At 36.5% G+C, this 12613-nt stretch overlaps 2 protein-coding genes across 3 annotated transcripts; one reads left to right on the top strand and one right to left on the bottom strand.

Moving 5' to 3' along the window:
- LOC107648752 lies at nt 6651–9679 on the top strand. Of its 2 annotated transcripts, none has more exons than XM_016352581.2 (4): nt 6651–7031; nt 7138–7248; nt 8592–8660; nt 9296–9679. In XM_016352581.2, the coding sequence occupies exons 1-4, from the start codon at nt 6876–6878 to the stop codon at nt 9359–9361; spliced, it is 402 nt and encodes a 133-aa protein (XP_016208067.1). In that variant the 5' UTR covers nt 6651–6875; the 3' UTR covers nt 9362–9679. The 2 variants fall into 2 exon arrangements, with proteins under 2 accessions (XP_016208067.1, XP_016208068.1); XM_016352582.2 differs by having other exon boundaries at nt 6654–7031; nt 9311–9679.
- Nucleotides 9767–12036, bottom strand: LOC107648751 (probable pectate lyase 12). The gene is made up of 4 exons (XM_016352580.2): nt 11502–12036; nt 10928–11376; nt 10140–10788; nt 9767–10049 (listed from the first exon to the last, which is right to left on the bottom strand). Exons 1-4 carry the CDS (start codon nt 11633–11635, stop codon nt 9860–9862), a joined length of 1422 nt encoding a protein of 473 aa, XP_016208066.1. The 5' UTR covers nt 11636–12036; the 3' UTR covers nt 9767–9859.

The following is a 12613-nucleotide window of genomic DNA, read 5'->3' as shown; positions in this document are numbered from 1 at the left end:
TATTTGCCCTTGCCTTTTGGTTTTAAGGGTTATTGGCTTTTTCTGCTTGCTTTTTCTTTTTTCTTTCTATATTTTTTTTTTCTTCGCCTATTTTTTTTTCTCTCTTTTTTTTTTTCTGCAAGCTTTGTTTTTTTTTTTGCTGCTTTTTTTTGCTTCAAGAATCAATTTCATGATTTTTCAGATCATCAATAACGTTTCTCTAACTCTGGTTTTGGATCCTTTTCTGGCGCTGGACGCCAGATTTGGGCAGAAGGCTGGCGTTGAACGCCATTTTACGTCGTCTATTCTTGGCCAAAGTATGGACTATTATATATTTCTGGAAAGCCCTGGATGTCTACTTTCCAACGCAATTGGAAGCGCGCCATTTCGAGTTCTGTAGCTCCAGAAAATCTACTTTAAGTGCAGGGAGGTCAGAATCCAACAGCATCAGCAGTCCTTTTTCAACCTCTGAATCTGATTTCTGCTCAAGTCCCTTAATTTCAGCCAGAAAATACCTGAAATCACAGAAAAACACACAAACTCATAGTAAAGTCCAGAAATGTGAATTTAACATAAAAACTAATGAAAACATCCCTAAAAGTAACTAGATCCTACTAAAAACATACTAAAAACAATGTCAAAAAGCGTATAAATTATCCTCTCATCAACCACCCACCAAGGAGGAAGGTCCCAAGAGGAAGATGTATAGGGGATGGAGAAACAATACAACCCCTACCCTTGCAAGCAAGGAGAATCAAGCTGATCACACTAAAGGAAAGCTTGTTAGGAGGAATCCAAATCTGAGGGCACTCATCTCCTCCTCTTCTCCCATGAAGTCATTTCTGTTAACCAACTGGAAGAAAAGGAGGAAAGTCAGCAATCTAGTGTCAAGCTAACAACATTAAAGAAGCGCTTGTTGGGAGGCAACCCAACCATGAGTAGAGTATTTCTGTTCTCATTTCTTTTGTTTATTTCCATTTGAGTTTATTTTAGTTTATTTTTAGAGTTTTTCTTTACTTTTTAATGTTTGTGATCATGTGCAATAGTTAGAGCAGAAACAGAAATAGTCAGAGCTGGAAACAAAATACCCTGGAGCAGAGACCTTGCTGGCGTTGAACGCTAGAGAAGGGGGCCAGAGTGGGCGTTCAACGCCCATGAGAAGTAGCAAAGCTGGCGTTGAACGCTAGCCAGGGAGCACAAAATTGGCGTTAAACGCCAGCCAGGGAGCATAAAGCTAGTGTTGAACGCCAGCCAGGGGGCAGAGACCTGGCGTTGAATGCCAGGAAGGAGCACCTCAATAGGTGTTCAATGCCCTATAAGGAGCTTCAAGCTTTCATTGAACGCCAGCCAGGAACAAGAGGTGGGCGTTCAACGCCCACAAGAGGGCAAGGAATTCGAATTCCCTAGCCTCCCAGGACCAGTGAGTCCCACATAAACTCCACCTACCCCACCTAACTCTCTCATTCCCAATTGTTCATATTTGCTCAAGGACGAGCAAAACTCTTAAGTTTGGTGTTACAAAAGCTTTGCTTTTTGACTTCTACCACTCCTAAGTATGGCACCAAAGACTGGTGAAACCTCAAGGAAGAGGAAGGAAAAGACACTTCCCTCCACTTCCCTCACCTCATATGTCACTTATGTAATTCAGCTGGAATTGTCTTAGAAGAAGACAAGCCCATCATGAAAAGAAGGATGAAGCATTTTAGAGAGCTGGCACATGGACCACAACAAGAGCATGTGGAGCCGCCTCAACAAGAAATTCCTAAGATGCCTCAAGGATGTATTTTCCTCCCCAAATTTTTTTGGGATCAACTGAACACCTCTCTAGGAGAGTGGAGTTCAAACGTGGATCAGCTGAAGTTAGACCACCAAGAGCACTCCACCATCCTCCATGAAATAAGAGAAGATTAAAGAGCCATGAGAGAAGAACAACAGAGACAGGGGCGTGACATAGAAAAAATCAAGCACTCCATTGGCTCCTCCGGGAGGAGTAGTAGCCGCCATCACTAAGGTGGATTCGTTCCCTTTATCTTCTGTTTGCTTATGATATTTTTTCTGTTTTCCATTATGTTTTCTTGTCTGTTCTTGTGTTCTTATTGCATGATCATTTCTATATATGTCTTAAAGTTATAAAATGTTCCAAATATCCCTCACCCTACTTAAAAGAAAATTTTATTTGAAAAAGAAAATTAAGATGCATGAATTTCAGGTTTATCTTAAGAATAGTTCAATTATCTTGATGTGGTGGCATTACTTTTAATTTCTGAATGTATGAATGAAGAGTGCATATTTGAAATTGGAGTTAAAGAATGTTGGCTCTTTAAAGAATGATGAAAAAGGAGAAGTATTATTAGTGATCTGAAAAATCTAAAAATTGATTCTTGAAGCAAGAAAAAGCTGCAAAAAGCAATAAAAGAAAAAACTAACAGATATTTATGCGGAAAAAAAAAGAAAATGAAAAAAAAATATAGTAGTAACAGAAAAAGCCAATAGCTATTTAAACCAAAAGGCAAGAGCAAAAAGCCAATAACCCTTTAAACCAAAAGGCAAAGGTAAAAGGATCCAAGGCTTTGAGCATCAATAGTTAGGAGGGCCTAAAAGAAATAAAATCTTTGCCTAAGCACTCTAATTGAACAGTGTCCCTAACTATATGCTTTTGGTGTGAAGGTGTCAAGTAAAAAGCTTGAGACTGAGCAGTTAAAGTCGTGATCCAAAGCAAAAAGAGTGTGCTTAAGAATTTTGAACACCTCTATCTGGGGATTCTAGCAAAGCTGAATCACAATCCGAAAGGGTTAACCTAGTTAAGTGTCTGTGGCATTTATATATCTGGTGGTAATATTGGAAAACAACGTTCTTAGGGCCACAGCCAAGACTTTAAAAATATGTGTTCAAGAATAAAAAAATTAAACTAGGAGAGTCAATAATATCATTTGGATTCTAAGTTCCTAAAAAGGCCAACACTTCTGAGTTTCAATGGATCATGAGATGCCAAAACTATTCAGAAGTAAAAAGCTACTAAGTTCCGCTCATCTAATTGAAACTGAGCTTCATTGAAAACTCTGAGGTTTATTGTATCTTATTCTTCTTTTTATCCCACTTTGTTTTTAGTTGCTTGGGGACAAGCAACAGTTTAAGTTTGGTGTTGTGATGAACGGATATTTTATATGCTTTTTGCCATCATTTTCATATAGTTTTTAGCATGTTTTATTTAAGTTTTATTATATTTTTATAGGTTTTAGTGAAAAATTCACATTTTGGATTCTACTTTGAGTTTGTATTTTTAAGGTTGACACGAATTTTCCAAAACTGAACCTAAATTGAGGAAATTCAATCTCATTATATGCTTCACTTCAAATATTTTTGGACAAACATAGAATGTAACACCCTAATTACCCTAAGCCTTACCTCTAGCTATAAAGCAAAGGTTAATCAAAGGTTATGATAATTCTAAGGCTTATACATATTTATATAGAAGAAAATAATATATTCTAGAAGCCCGAAGAAGGATTAAGCTCAAAAACAGAATTACAAAACCGTGAAACGTTCACACGAAGCTAACACACAAGATACAAGGTATAGATGTAAGAGAATAGAACATATATATATATATATATATATAAGAGTATAATAATCATGTACGGACCTAGCCGCAGCTTGCGGAGTTTAAGCCAACTAGTTATAAACAAAAAAATACAGAGTTTTGGAGTTAAAACAGCTTATACAACTTATCTCTCAAGTAAGCCTCTAAGGCCATAAAGTCTAAAACAAAAAAGGTGAGAGAAAGTACTACAACAAAATAAAACAGAAATAAACCAGGAAGAAACCATAATCCGCTCTGCCACCATATCTGCAATTTCACCGAGGTGAATTACGACCTGCATATGAAAAACAATAACAAAGTATGGAATGAGAACCGGAGGTTCTCAGTATGGTAACAGTGCCCAATAATATAAAATATAAGGTTCCAGGATGCCGAAGGCAATTCTAGAACTTCACATCAAATACGGATGTTCAAGCTTAGAATAAATTAAATAAATAAAGAACTTAAAACATAAACCGAGTTATCTAAACTTAAGGGAAATTCTAACTAATACTAATTATACCGCTGTATCCCACAGCCTTCGCCAACCTAACCTCCGTGCGATCCCATCGCCACCACCTACCTAACCTCCTCAGCACCATACAATCACAAATAATACAAGCAAGTAAATAACAAGTAATACACATGTACAGTAAGTAAAACAACTAGCAAATAAGTGTTCCCATTCCTCATGAATCTCTCCAACCATATACTTCATAGCTCAACATTAACCAATTCAAGCTAGAAAACTACACAAACCTTCCATACCTAAGTCACCGGCTCTAAACTCATAACTAACAATACTCCTATTCATTCCTTTATTATTTTTCACTTGATTCAAGAACCTGAAACTGGCAAAAAGGTTTTAAACAAGTGTTACGGTAGTTTGCAAGCTTGCCGGAAAGGTGAAACAGTTAAAAACAAGAAATTAGTTGAAAAACAAGGCATGTGCGTACGCACAGGGGTGTGCGTGCGCACGTCCAGGAGGATTTTCAAAATGTGTGCGTACGCATAGAGGTGTGCGTACGCATAAGTGTAAAATTTTCCAATTCTGTTCGCTCGTACAAGGCGTGCGAACGCCCTCAACAGAGTGCACCTTCGAACGTGTGCTCGCGCACAGGACTGTGCGTACGCACAACTTGCAAAATTCATAAGGTGTGCGTGTGCACCAGTGTGTGCGTGCGCACACAAACCAAAAATCACAATTCTGCAACATCACAAAATTTCATATTTCTGGCACCAACTTCCGACGATCATATCTTTCTCTACAAAATCTATATCATTTTAAATCTCTTTGAATAATCTTTAGTTTGATATAAAATTCATTCAATTTCAAAAATCGTAGCTCAAGATATGATCTGTCAAAGTTCACCAAAAATCCATTTTTCACCAAAAATCTCTAAATCTCAATTTTACCAAAGCTCCTAATTCAAAACCAAACTAATCACAACCCAAACAATACAAAAACAACATAAAAGGCCATACCCTTCCTCTCCCAACTCAACCATCCATAATATCCCAATTACACCATTCAACACCATCAAAATCCTTAATCATCAACATCCAAAACCATCATAAATACTCATAATCATCATCAACTGGAATATGAGTTTCGAGTTCTTACCAGATTTTCTTAGATAGAAATGAAGAGCTCAGCGAGAGCTTTGCGTGGCCACAAACGGCTCATCAATCAGAGCTCCGTAGCTCAAGTTATGGCTAGAATAAGGAGAAGGTGAATAGTGTCATTTCTCTTCTCATCTCTTCACCATCTTAGCGCCCCCTCTCATGTTTCTAGGGTTGAAATGAGCTGAAAGCTCATTAATCATGAATATATATGTTGAGCCTTGGCCCGGTTTTGGTCCAGTCCAACCCGTTAGCGTTTTTAGTCCGTTTGGCCCACTTTGGGCCAAAACCTTTAAGATTAGTGTCTGGTTCTCAATTCTAAATTATTTTTGTCCTTTTAAAACATTAAATAACTTTTCAAAATCTTATTTTCCAAAATACGCGGTACTGGACAGACTAGAGCCGGTACGCTGGCTTACGCGTCAGTACGCATTTTTACAAAAACTTTTCAAAAAAGGTACAGTTTCCAACTCGGAAAAATTCATTGAAATCAAATTTCACTTTTTTATTCTCAAATTAAAACTTCTAAATTTTGAATCTACTCCGGGCACTTAAGAATTATTATTTTATTAAAACGATTTTACGTGAAAACCCTGATTCTTACATAGAAATCGTGGAGGAATGGGACTTGAACTTGACCTGTAAAGCTCTTTGGAAATAATTGCCCAATCAAAGAAGAATAACAAATTAGAAAAACAGAATGCTTTGAATCTTATATTTAGACTCACGAACCACAAAAGAAATACCATATATAATCTTTAGTAGTACAAAAATAATTATAGGAATTAATTATTGCAATATCAATTTACCACTATCAACGTTAGTATCATATTTATGGCAATTAGAATTATAAATTTATGTTTAATTTTTTATATAATTATAATTAAGATATTTTTCTAAATTAGTATAATTATGCATTATTCATAAAATGCTAATTGTAATATAATTATAATAAAGATATTTTTTAAAAATAAACTTAGAAAAAAAATAGTACGTTCATTTGGGCGGAAAAATAGATTCATGAAGAATTGACACTTCACTTCCATTAATTCGGAGAAAACTCAATTTTAGTATATTAAGTATATATAACATATAGATATAGGATACGAGTTGGTTGGGTAGGATCGAGGCTTAATCCGTACCCTATCCGACCTGCATGAGAATCCTATTCGCACCTTATTCTATCCGTTGCAAATCGAGTTAGCAACTCTACTCAACATGGTTAAATTGGATTGGATATCCACGAATAAAGTGCATGTTCTCACTCCTAATTTAGTTGGGTTAAAAGGAAGAAAAAAAAAGGAACTTGAAAAGGTTTGACAAAGTTCGTATGAATTATTGTGAAAATTAGGATCTTTCATATGCTAAAATTGTAATTCATTTTTTTAAAAATATAAATAATTTAAGTTTAAAAAATTATTAAGAAAATAATTTGAAAAATTAATAAAATAAAAGGGGAAAAATGACGACACAATTGGTGCCCGGTAGAGTTGGATGTTAATGTGAATGGTTTGTCATGTGTGCGGTGCGTGTACCGGTACCAATAAGATAGAGGATTAAAATTTAGAGGAACAGCGTCAGCGACACAACAAACACTAGAAGAGGGATTAGGAAGAAAAAACCCCAATCCAAAGAATTGATAAGAAGAATATAAGAACCAAGTAACTAATAAGTAATAACAATAACAATAATAATGTCGAAAAAGGGAGGAGGAGGTGCTTCGTTGCAGAAGGACGTGCCGTGGAGAGCGTCAGCTTCGTCAGTGAGGCCGGTTCCCAAAATTCACCATTCTCCTGTTCTTCGTGTTTCCCAATCTCCTTTCTCCGATTACGCCCTCTTCGTTATGAAGGTCTCTCTCACTCACCTCCTTTTCTTCTCTCTCTCTCGCTCTCTCTCTCTCTCTCTCTATATATATATATATTCCCTTTTTGTTGAGTTTCTTTTGGATTTTGCAGCAACCCGATCCGATTGGAGATGGATTCGGCCAAGAGGCCATAGTGGAAGCTGCTGGTCCTGACTGCATAGTACCTGGCCAAGTTATGCCCCTCAAGCTTCTCGGTGTTAAGGTTTCAATTTCCTTTCTCCGCTTTTTCTAATTTTTAATGTTTCCTTTTCATATATCTTTTCTGCTTCACCAGTTAAGAATTTTATTGAGTGTTATGGAGCACGTGATTTTTTTAATATAAAATGATTGCTTCACCTTTAATTGATTGATGTGTAATTCTGGAAATGCAACAAACAACATGTTGATTGCAAATTGAAAGTTCAGTCTCTGAATAACAAAGAGTAGTTTGATTTTTCTTGCTCTGAAGCATTATGTAGGTCTAACACATCTTAGGTGTATTGCCATTATGTGCCAGATTTCTTTTGAATGAGCTTATAAGAAAAGATATTTTTAGAATGTTTTTTTTAAAGATATTTTAGAAAAATAAAAGTAATTTTATATTTGAATGTAAAAAGATTTTTTTAATCATCAATTATGTTTGGGTACAATGATATAAAAATAATTTTTTGTTTATTTATTATGTGGAAAATATTTTTTTAAGGGAAAAAAAAGATTATTTTAAAAAAAATATAAATGGTAATTTCTCAAAAAAAGATTTTTTTATTTTTCTAATATTTTTATATTTACTACTAAAAATTTGCTAAATATGTTAAAAAAAAGATTTCATTGTAAAAAGATATTTTTCTATCAACTTAATGAACATCCAAACAAATATTTAATCTACTTCTTTTATTATTTATGCATCGTAAATGATAAATGATAATTTTCTTTGTTATAAAAAAAAAAACCCCCTTAGATGACTATTATTCTTTCCTACCTCCTAAGTTTTCTGCATTCTCCACCTCCTCCAAATCTATATTTGAAACAAAAATGCTTCTCATTTATTTCTTTCGAAACAACCAGTACCATGAAAATTGATCGAAAAAACACACTGTCCTACTATGGCGTGGTTGCTCAGAAGTCAGAACTATTATTCCAGCTACATGCTAAGTCCTATTTCTTGCATTTTTCTTAACTTCAACACATGGTTATAATCTGAATGAGCTAGAAATGAATGTGCATTTACCTATAGTTTGTTCTTTAAGACTGTTGTCTATTTAGAATATTTGTTAGCTGGTTAGGCTTATTTTATTTCAACTGTTTAGAGTGAACTTGCTACCTGAAACACCTCAAATGCATACAAAGTGGCCGAGAGTTGAAGGATCTGTTGTCCTGTTTTGTATATTCATGTTTGCTGGGCTTTCTTTCTTCTCTTATCATTTGTGCTCATGTTTTCCCGTTGAAGTTTACACTGACATTTCCTGGCATATTTATGCTTCTAGTTTGAGCAATTTTACTTAGAAAGATTATGATTTTGCAAAGAGATGGAGTTTCATTTTTTCTTGTTGGCTTCTGCTTCAACAGGTCTGGCCAATTCATGTTGACTTCAAATTTTTGGAACCTGTTGGACGAGAACTTAAGATGCTTGGAAAGGTGAAGTCCTTTTTATTTTTTAAGTAATGCATGCAAGGGGTATATATTGACAATTGCCAGAGTTGAACTTCGTGAGTTTTATACATTTGATATTCATAAATTAGGGAACAGAATAAAGTTTTGCTTCATATACATAAACCCTTATATATTCATACTTCAAGACCCAAGGAAAACTAGTCATTGCCCTGTATGATCCATTATATTTCTGAAAATTGAGAAGATAATAATGTACAATTTACATTGCACCAGCTGATTACAACTACATTAAACATTTATTCATTATCAAATAATCAAGATGAAAGATATCTATGTGCTTATCTGAATTATACAAATTCTACCTTGTCAGAAAGAGCTACAACATTGTAGCAAATTGACCTGAAGCATGGTTTGTATTACCAGTTTTTCTCCATTGCCATTTCACTGGAAATAGCTATATACTTAGTTCAAATGCATCCATGGTACTCATGATGAACTAGTTGAACCACACAATGTATCAAAAGAACCTAGTCTTAGATATCAGTGCTGCTGACATTTCGATTTATTTATCTTGCTGGTTGCTGGAATTTCCGCCTATTATTAAACTTCCATTGTAAGCATACAATTCTAATTATTTGATTTCTTTATGGATTTATTAGTTTTTTTGCATGCAGTTCATGGATGATGCAGTTGAACTTATGAACAAATCTTTCATAGATCGTTGATAGCATCTGTGGCCTGTGTTTGTGAATAGATGAAACATCAATTAAGGGAACTGGAGCATAGACAAGCCGAGTGACTTAACATTTGGCTCATTTTGTATTGTAGTCTTACTCTCAATGAATTGAGACATCGAGTCAAAATGTCAATTTGAGATTATATTACTTAGAGAAAAATGACAAAGTTAGAACTTTGAACTGCATGCAGCTATTGGACTTGCATCCTGATTCCAAATAGAATGAAATGTTTTTCTTGTTGTATCCTGTTTTTGCACAATTATATATATATATGGAACTTGCCCCAAAGACTGACCATTAATTTCATTGATGATGGTATTGCAAAATTTGATTATTGAGGAAGGCAGCTAAGCAAAATTAAAAGTCTGAATGATGGTAATGAAGAAGAATATATACAGTCTTAATGGTGTCTGATCCTTTTGACTTAACAGGAGCAGCCACATTTCATTCCAATGATGAGAAAATGGAGTCAGATTACATGAATCGTTATAGAATAACTGTTGACAGTATGAACAAGAGCAGGAAAGACCACACAAGGGTGAAAGTAAGGGAAGATGGCAGCACCACCCTTGAGCCCTGCGAATAGTCCTCTGTGTATTCTGGCACCAACCATGTGACTCCGTCGCCCTGGCCCTGGCTGTTAGGTCCTTTGCTCCACATTCCCACACTGTTGTCCCTGTGCATTCATCATCCAATCAAGTAATTAGTGATGACATTCATGTATGAGAATGATATAGGATAGTAAAGAAGTAGTAGCAGTACATACTTGGCAACGCCGAGAACGCCGGCGGACATGGTAAGCTGAGAAATCCTATCAGCAGACTTTGGCTCAACACTATAAGCCTTCTCATACTTAACCTCAACGCCTTCCCCAGAGGCCACAAAAAACGCGCCATTCACCATGATATCCCCCTCCGACCTCCAATTCCAGCCCTTCCACTTCCCCTCCGCAGTGTCAACCCTCTTGGTCACCTCCTTTGCAAAGGGGTTCAGGGGTGCCGTGTAGCGGTTCCCCTGGCTGTTAATGGTGGGCTCCCCACTGCCTCCAATGGCATACATCTGCCACCGTGTGAAGTCGTTGTTAACCACATGGATGTAACCCCGGCGGCAACGTGGCATGCGCTGGACGAGCATGGGACCAAAATGGTTGAAGGCAATGGTCACCTGCATGCCTGAGTCTGGCAGGTAGTCATCACTGTGGCCTAAGAGCATGACTTCATTGTGGTGGGAGAAGTAGTTGTTGGAGATTGTGATTCCAGTGGAGCCCATGACTGCGTCGATGAGCCCGTCCTTGCACCGTGACAGTGTGCAGTGGTCGATCCATATGTCTTTGGACCCAAAGATGGAGATTCCATCCCCGTCAGACAGCGTCCGGTAGCCATAGTGGTCAGGGCTTGAACGCACATTTGTGTTCCCTGCATGTCGCAGTTGAATCCAAACACAATAAATAAATAAATAAATAAATCTGTTTATTGATTTAGACACACCTTTCATTCAAATACTAACAACACTGCATTTGTACCAGAATGTTTCATGTGCAATGCAGAAAAATACCTGAAGGATGACAATGGTGGATATGAATGTTGTGTATGATAACATTACTTATATACTGGAGAGTAATGCATCCACCACCAACAATGTGGACATCAGCACCACGGCCATCAAGGGTCTTGTAACTGTTGAAGATGAGTTCTTGAGAGAGCTTAATCTTCATGTTACTTGGGAACACGATCCACAGCGGCTCATTCTGTATGACAGCATATCTGAGTGTTCCTGGCTTAGGGTTTACTGCATCATCATCTGAGGAATCTGTGACAACGTAGAACGCCCCATCCTTTCCGCCCTTAGCGTGTTGCCCGAACCCAATGGCGCAGTCTGCCAGCCTCTGCCGGTTGTTGGGCCAATCTGGGTCACATTTCCAGCAATCGTCTATGGGGTTACCAGTTAGGCAAGAAGACACTGTCAACAGCATTTCCCTTCTTGCCATTGAACCATTCACCATCCTGCACAACACAGTAGTGAAGATAGCACGTAGATCTGAGGTTTAAACTTATAATGCAGGAAAATACATTGTGAATGCAAGGTGAAAGACAAGAGAAACAGGGGAAACAGAGTGAGAAGAGAGTACCTGTGGACTTCATTAACAACAGCTTCAGGGTCAGGGTGTTGTCCTGGTAGAGTTAGGTTCAGCATTGCAGCTCCTTCAAGTGCTAACATGGAACCAACAATACACAGTAGCAAAATGCAGCTTCTATGGGGCATTGTTGAGGAAATTACTTTTTTGCTACCCACTCACTCTCTGTAGAGCTCTTCTTCCTTACATTGCCATGGCTATGGCTGATTCTCTAGAAGGGTTAGCGGCTGTTGGGTGAGGTAAATTTATTAACCAGTGATGATTATTACAACAAACAGGTTTGAGTGTGAACAGAAGCATGGGATAATCTTTTTGTATTCTAGTATTATTATTTATTTTTATATGTTGGACCAATCTTCTATGCATTAATCCTAATAAGACGTTTAATTTTAAGCGTTGTTTCCTTGTCCGATGTAATTTTAAGGTTGGTGCTGATTAAATTATAACAAGAACAAAGTATATAGATGACATGATACGTTATTCTTTGGGGGTGCTAATTAATAGTTTCAGTATGCATTATCATATTATATCATAGCATGTTGGGTGCTCTAATAATAATGATTGTGTAGGGTAGTATAGTGGTTAGGGTAAGTTTTTTGAATGATTGAAAAAGGGAAAGAAAGAAGAAAGAAGAAAGAAGAAAGAAGAAAGAAGGTCGTATTGTGAACAAGGGAATCCCACTGTTCTCGAGGAAATTGGTCTCTTAATTTTGTTTGCGGGACAGACGGACAAGAGAATCAGTATCACTGATCCAAAAATGAGCTTCTTGTAATTACAAAACTGCCCCTACATGATCACCCAGTAGAACTTGCGAACCCTAAAGAATAATGAATAATACTTACTACTTGCGAATTACGAGTAACACTTTAGTAAATGTTCATCAGTTCTTGCAGTTCGTGAAGTAGCCTTTTGACTTTTTGGACCTACGTATCAGCATCAATCACGAAATTTTCGCATGCTTAAACTTCAATATACTAGCTACTTTTTGTTTATTTAAATAAAAAATATTATTTACTCGTTTAAATTGAAATATAAAAATTTATTAATTTGTACATTTATTATTATTTTTACTGTTAATAAATACGAAAACTAATTTTAAACAGAAC

The sequence above is a fragment of the Arachis ipaensis genome, chromosome B06, assembly GCF_000816755.2.
Source record: "Arachis ipaensis cultivar K30076 chromosome B06, Araip1.1, whole genome shotgun sequence".
In the NCBI taxonomy this organism is placed as follows: domain Eukaryota; kingdom Viridiplantae; phylum Streptophyta; class Magnoliopsida; order Fabales; family Fabaceae; genus Arachis; species Arachis ipaensis.
Note: the sequence above shows the minus strand (reverse complement) of the source record. Positions and strands in the feature narration are given on the sequence as shown.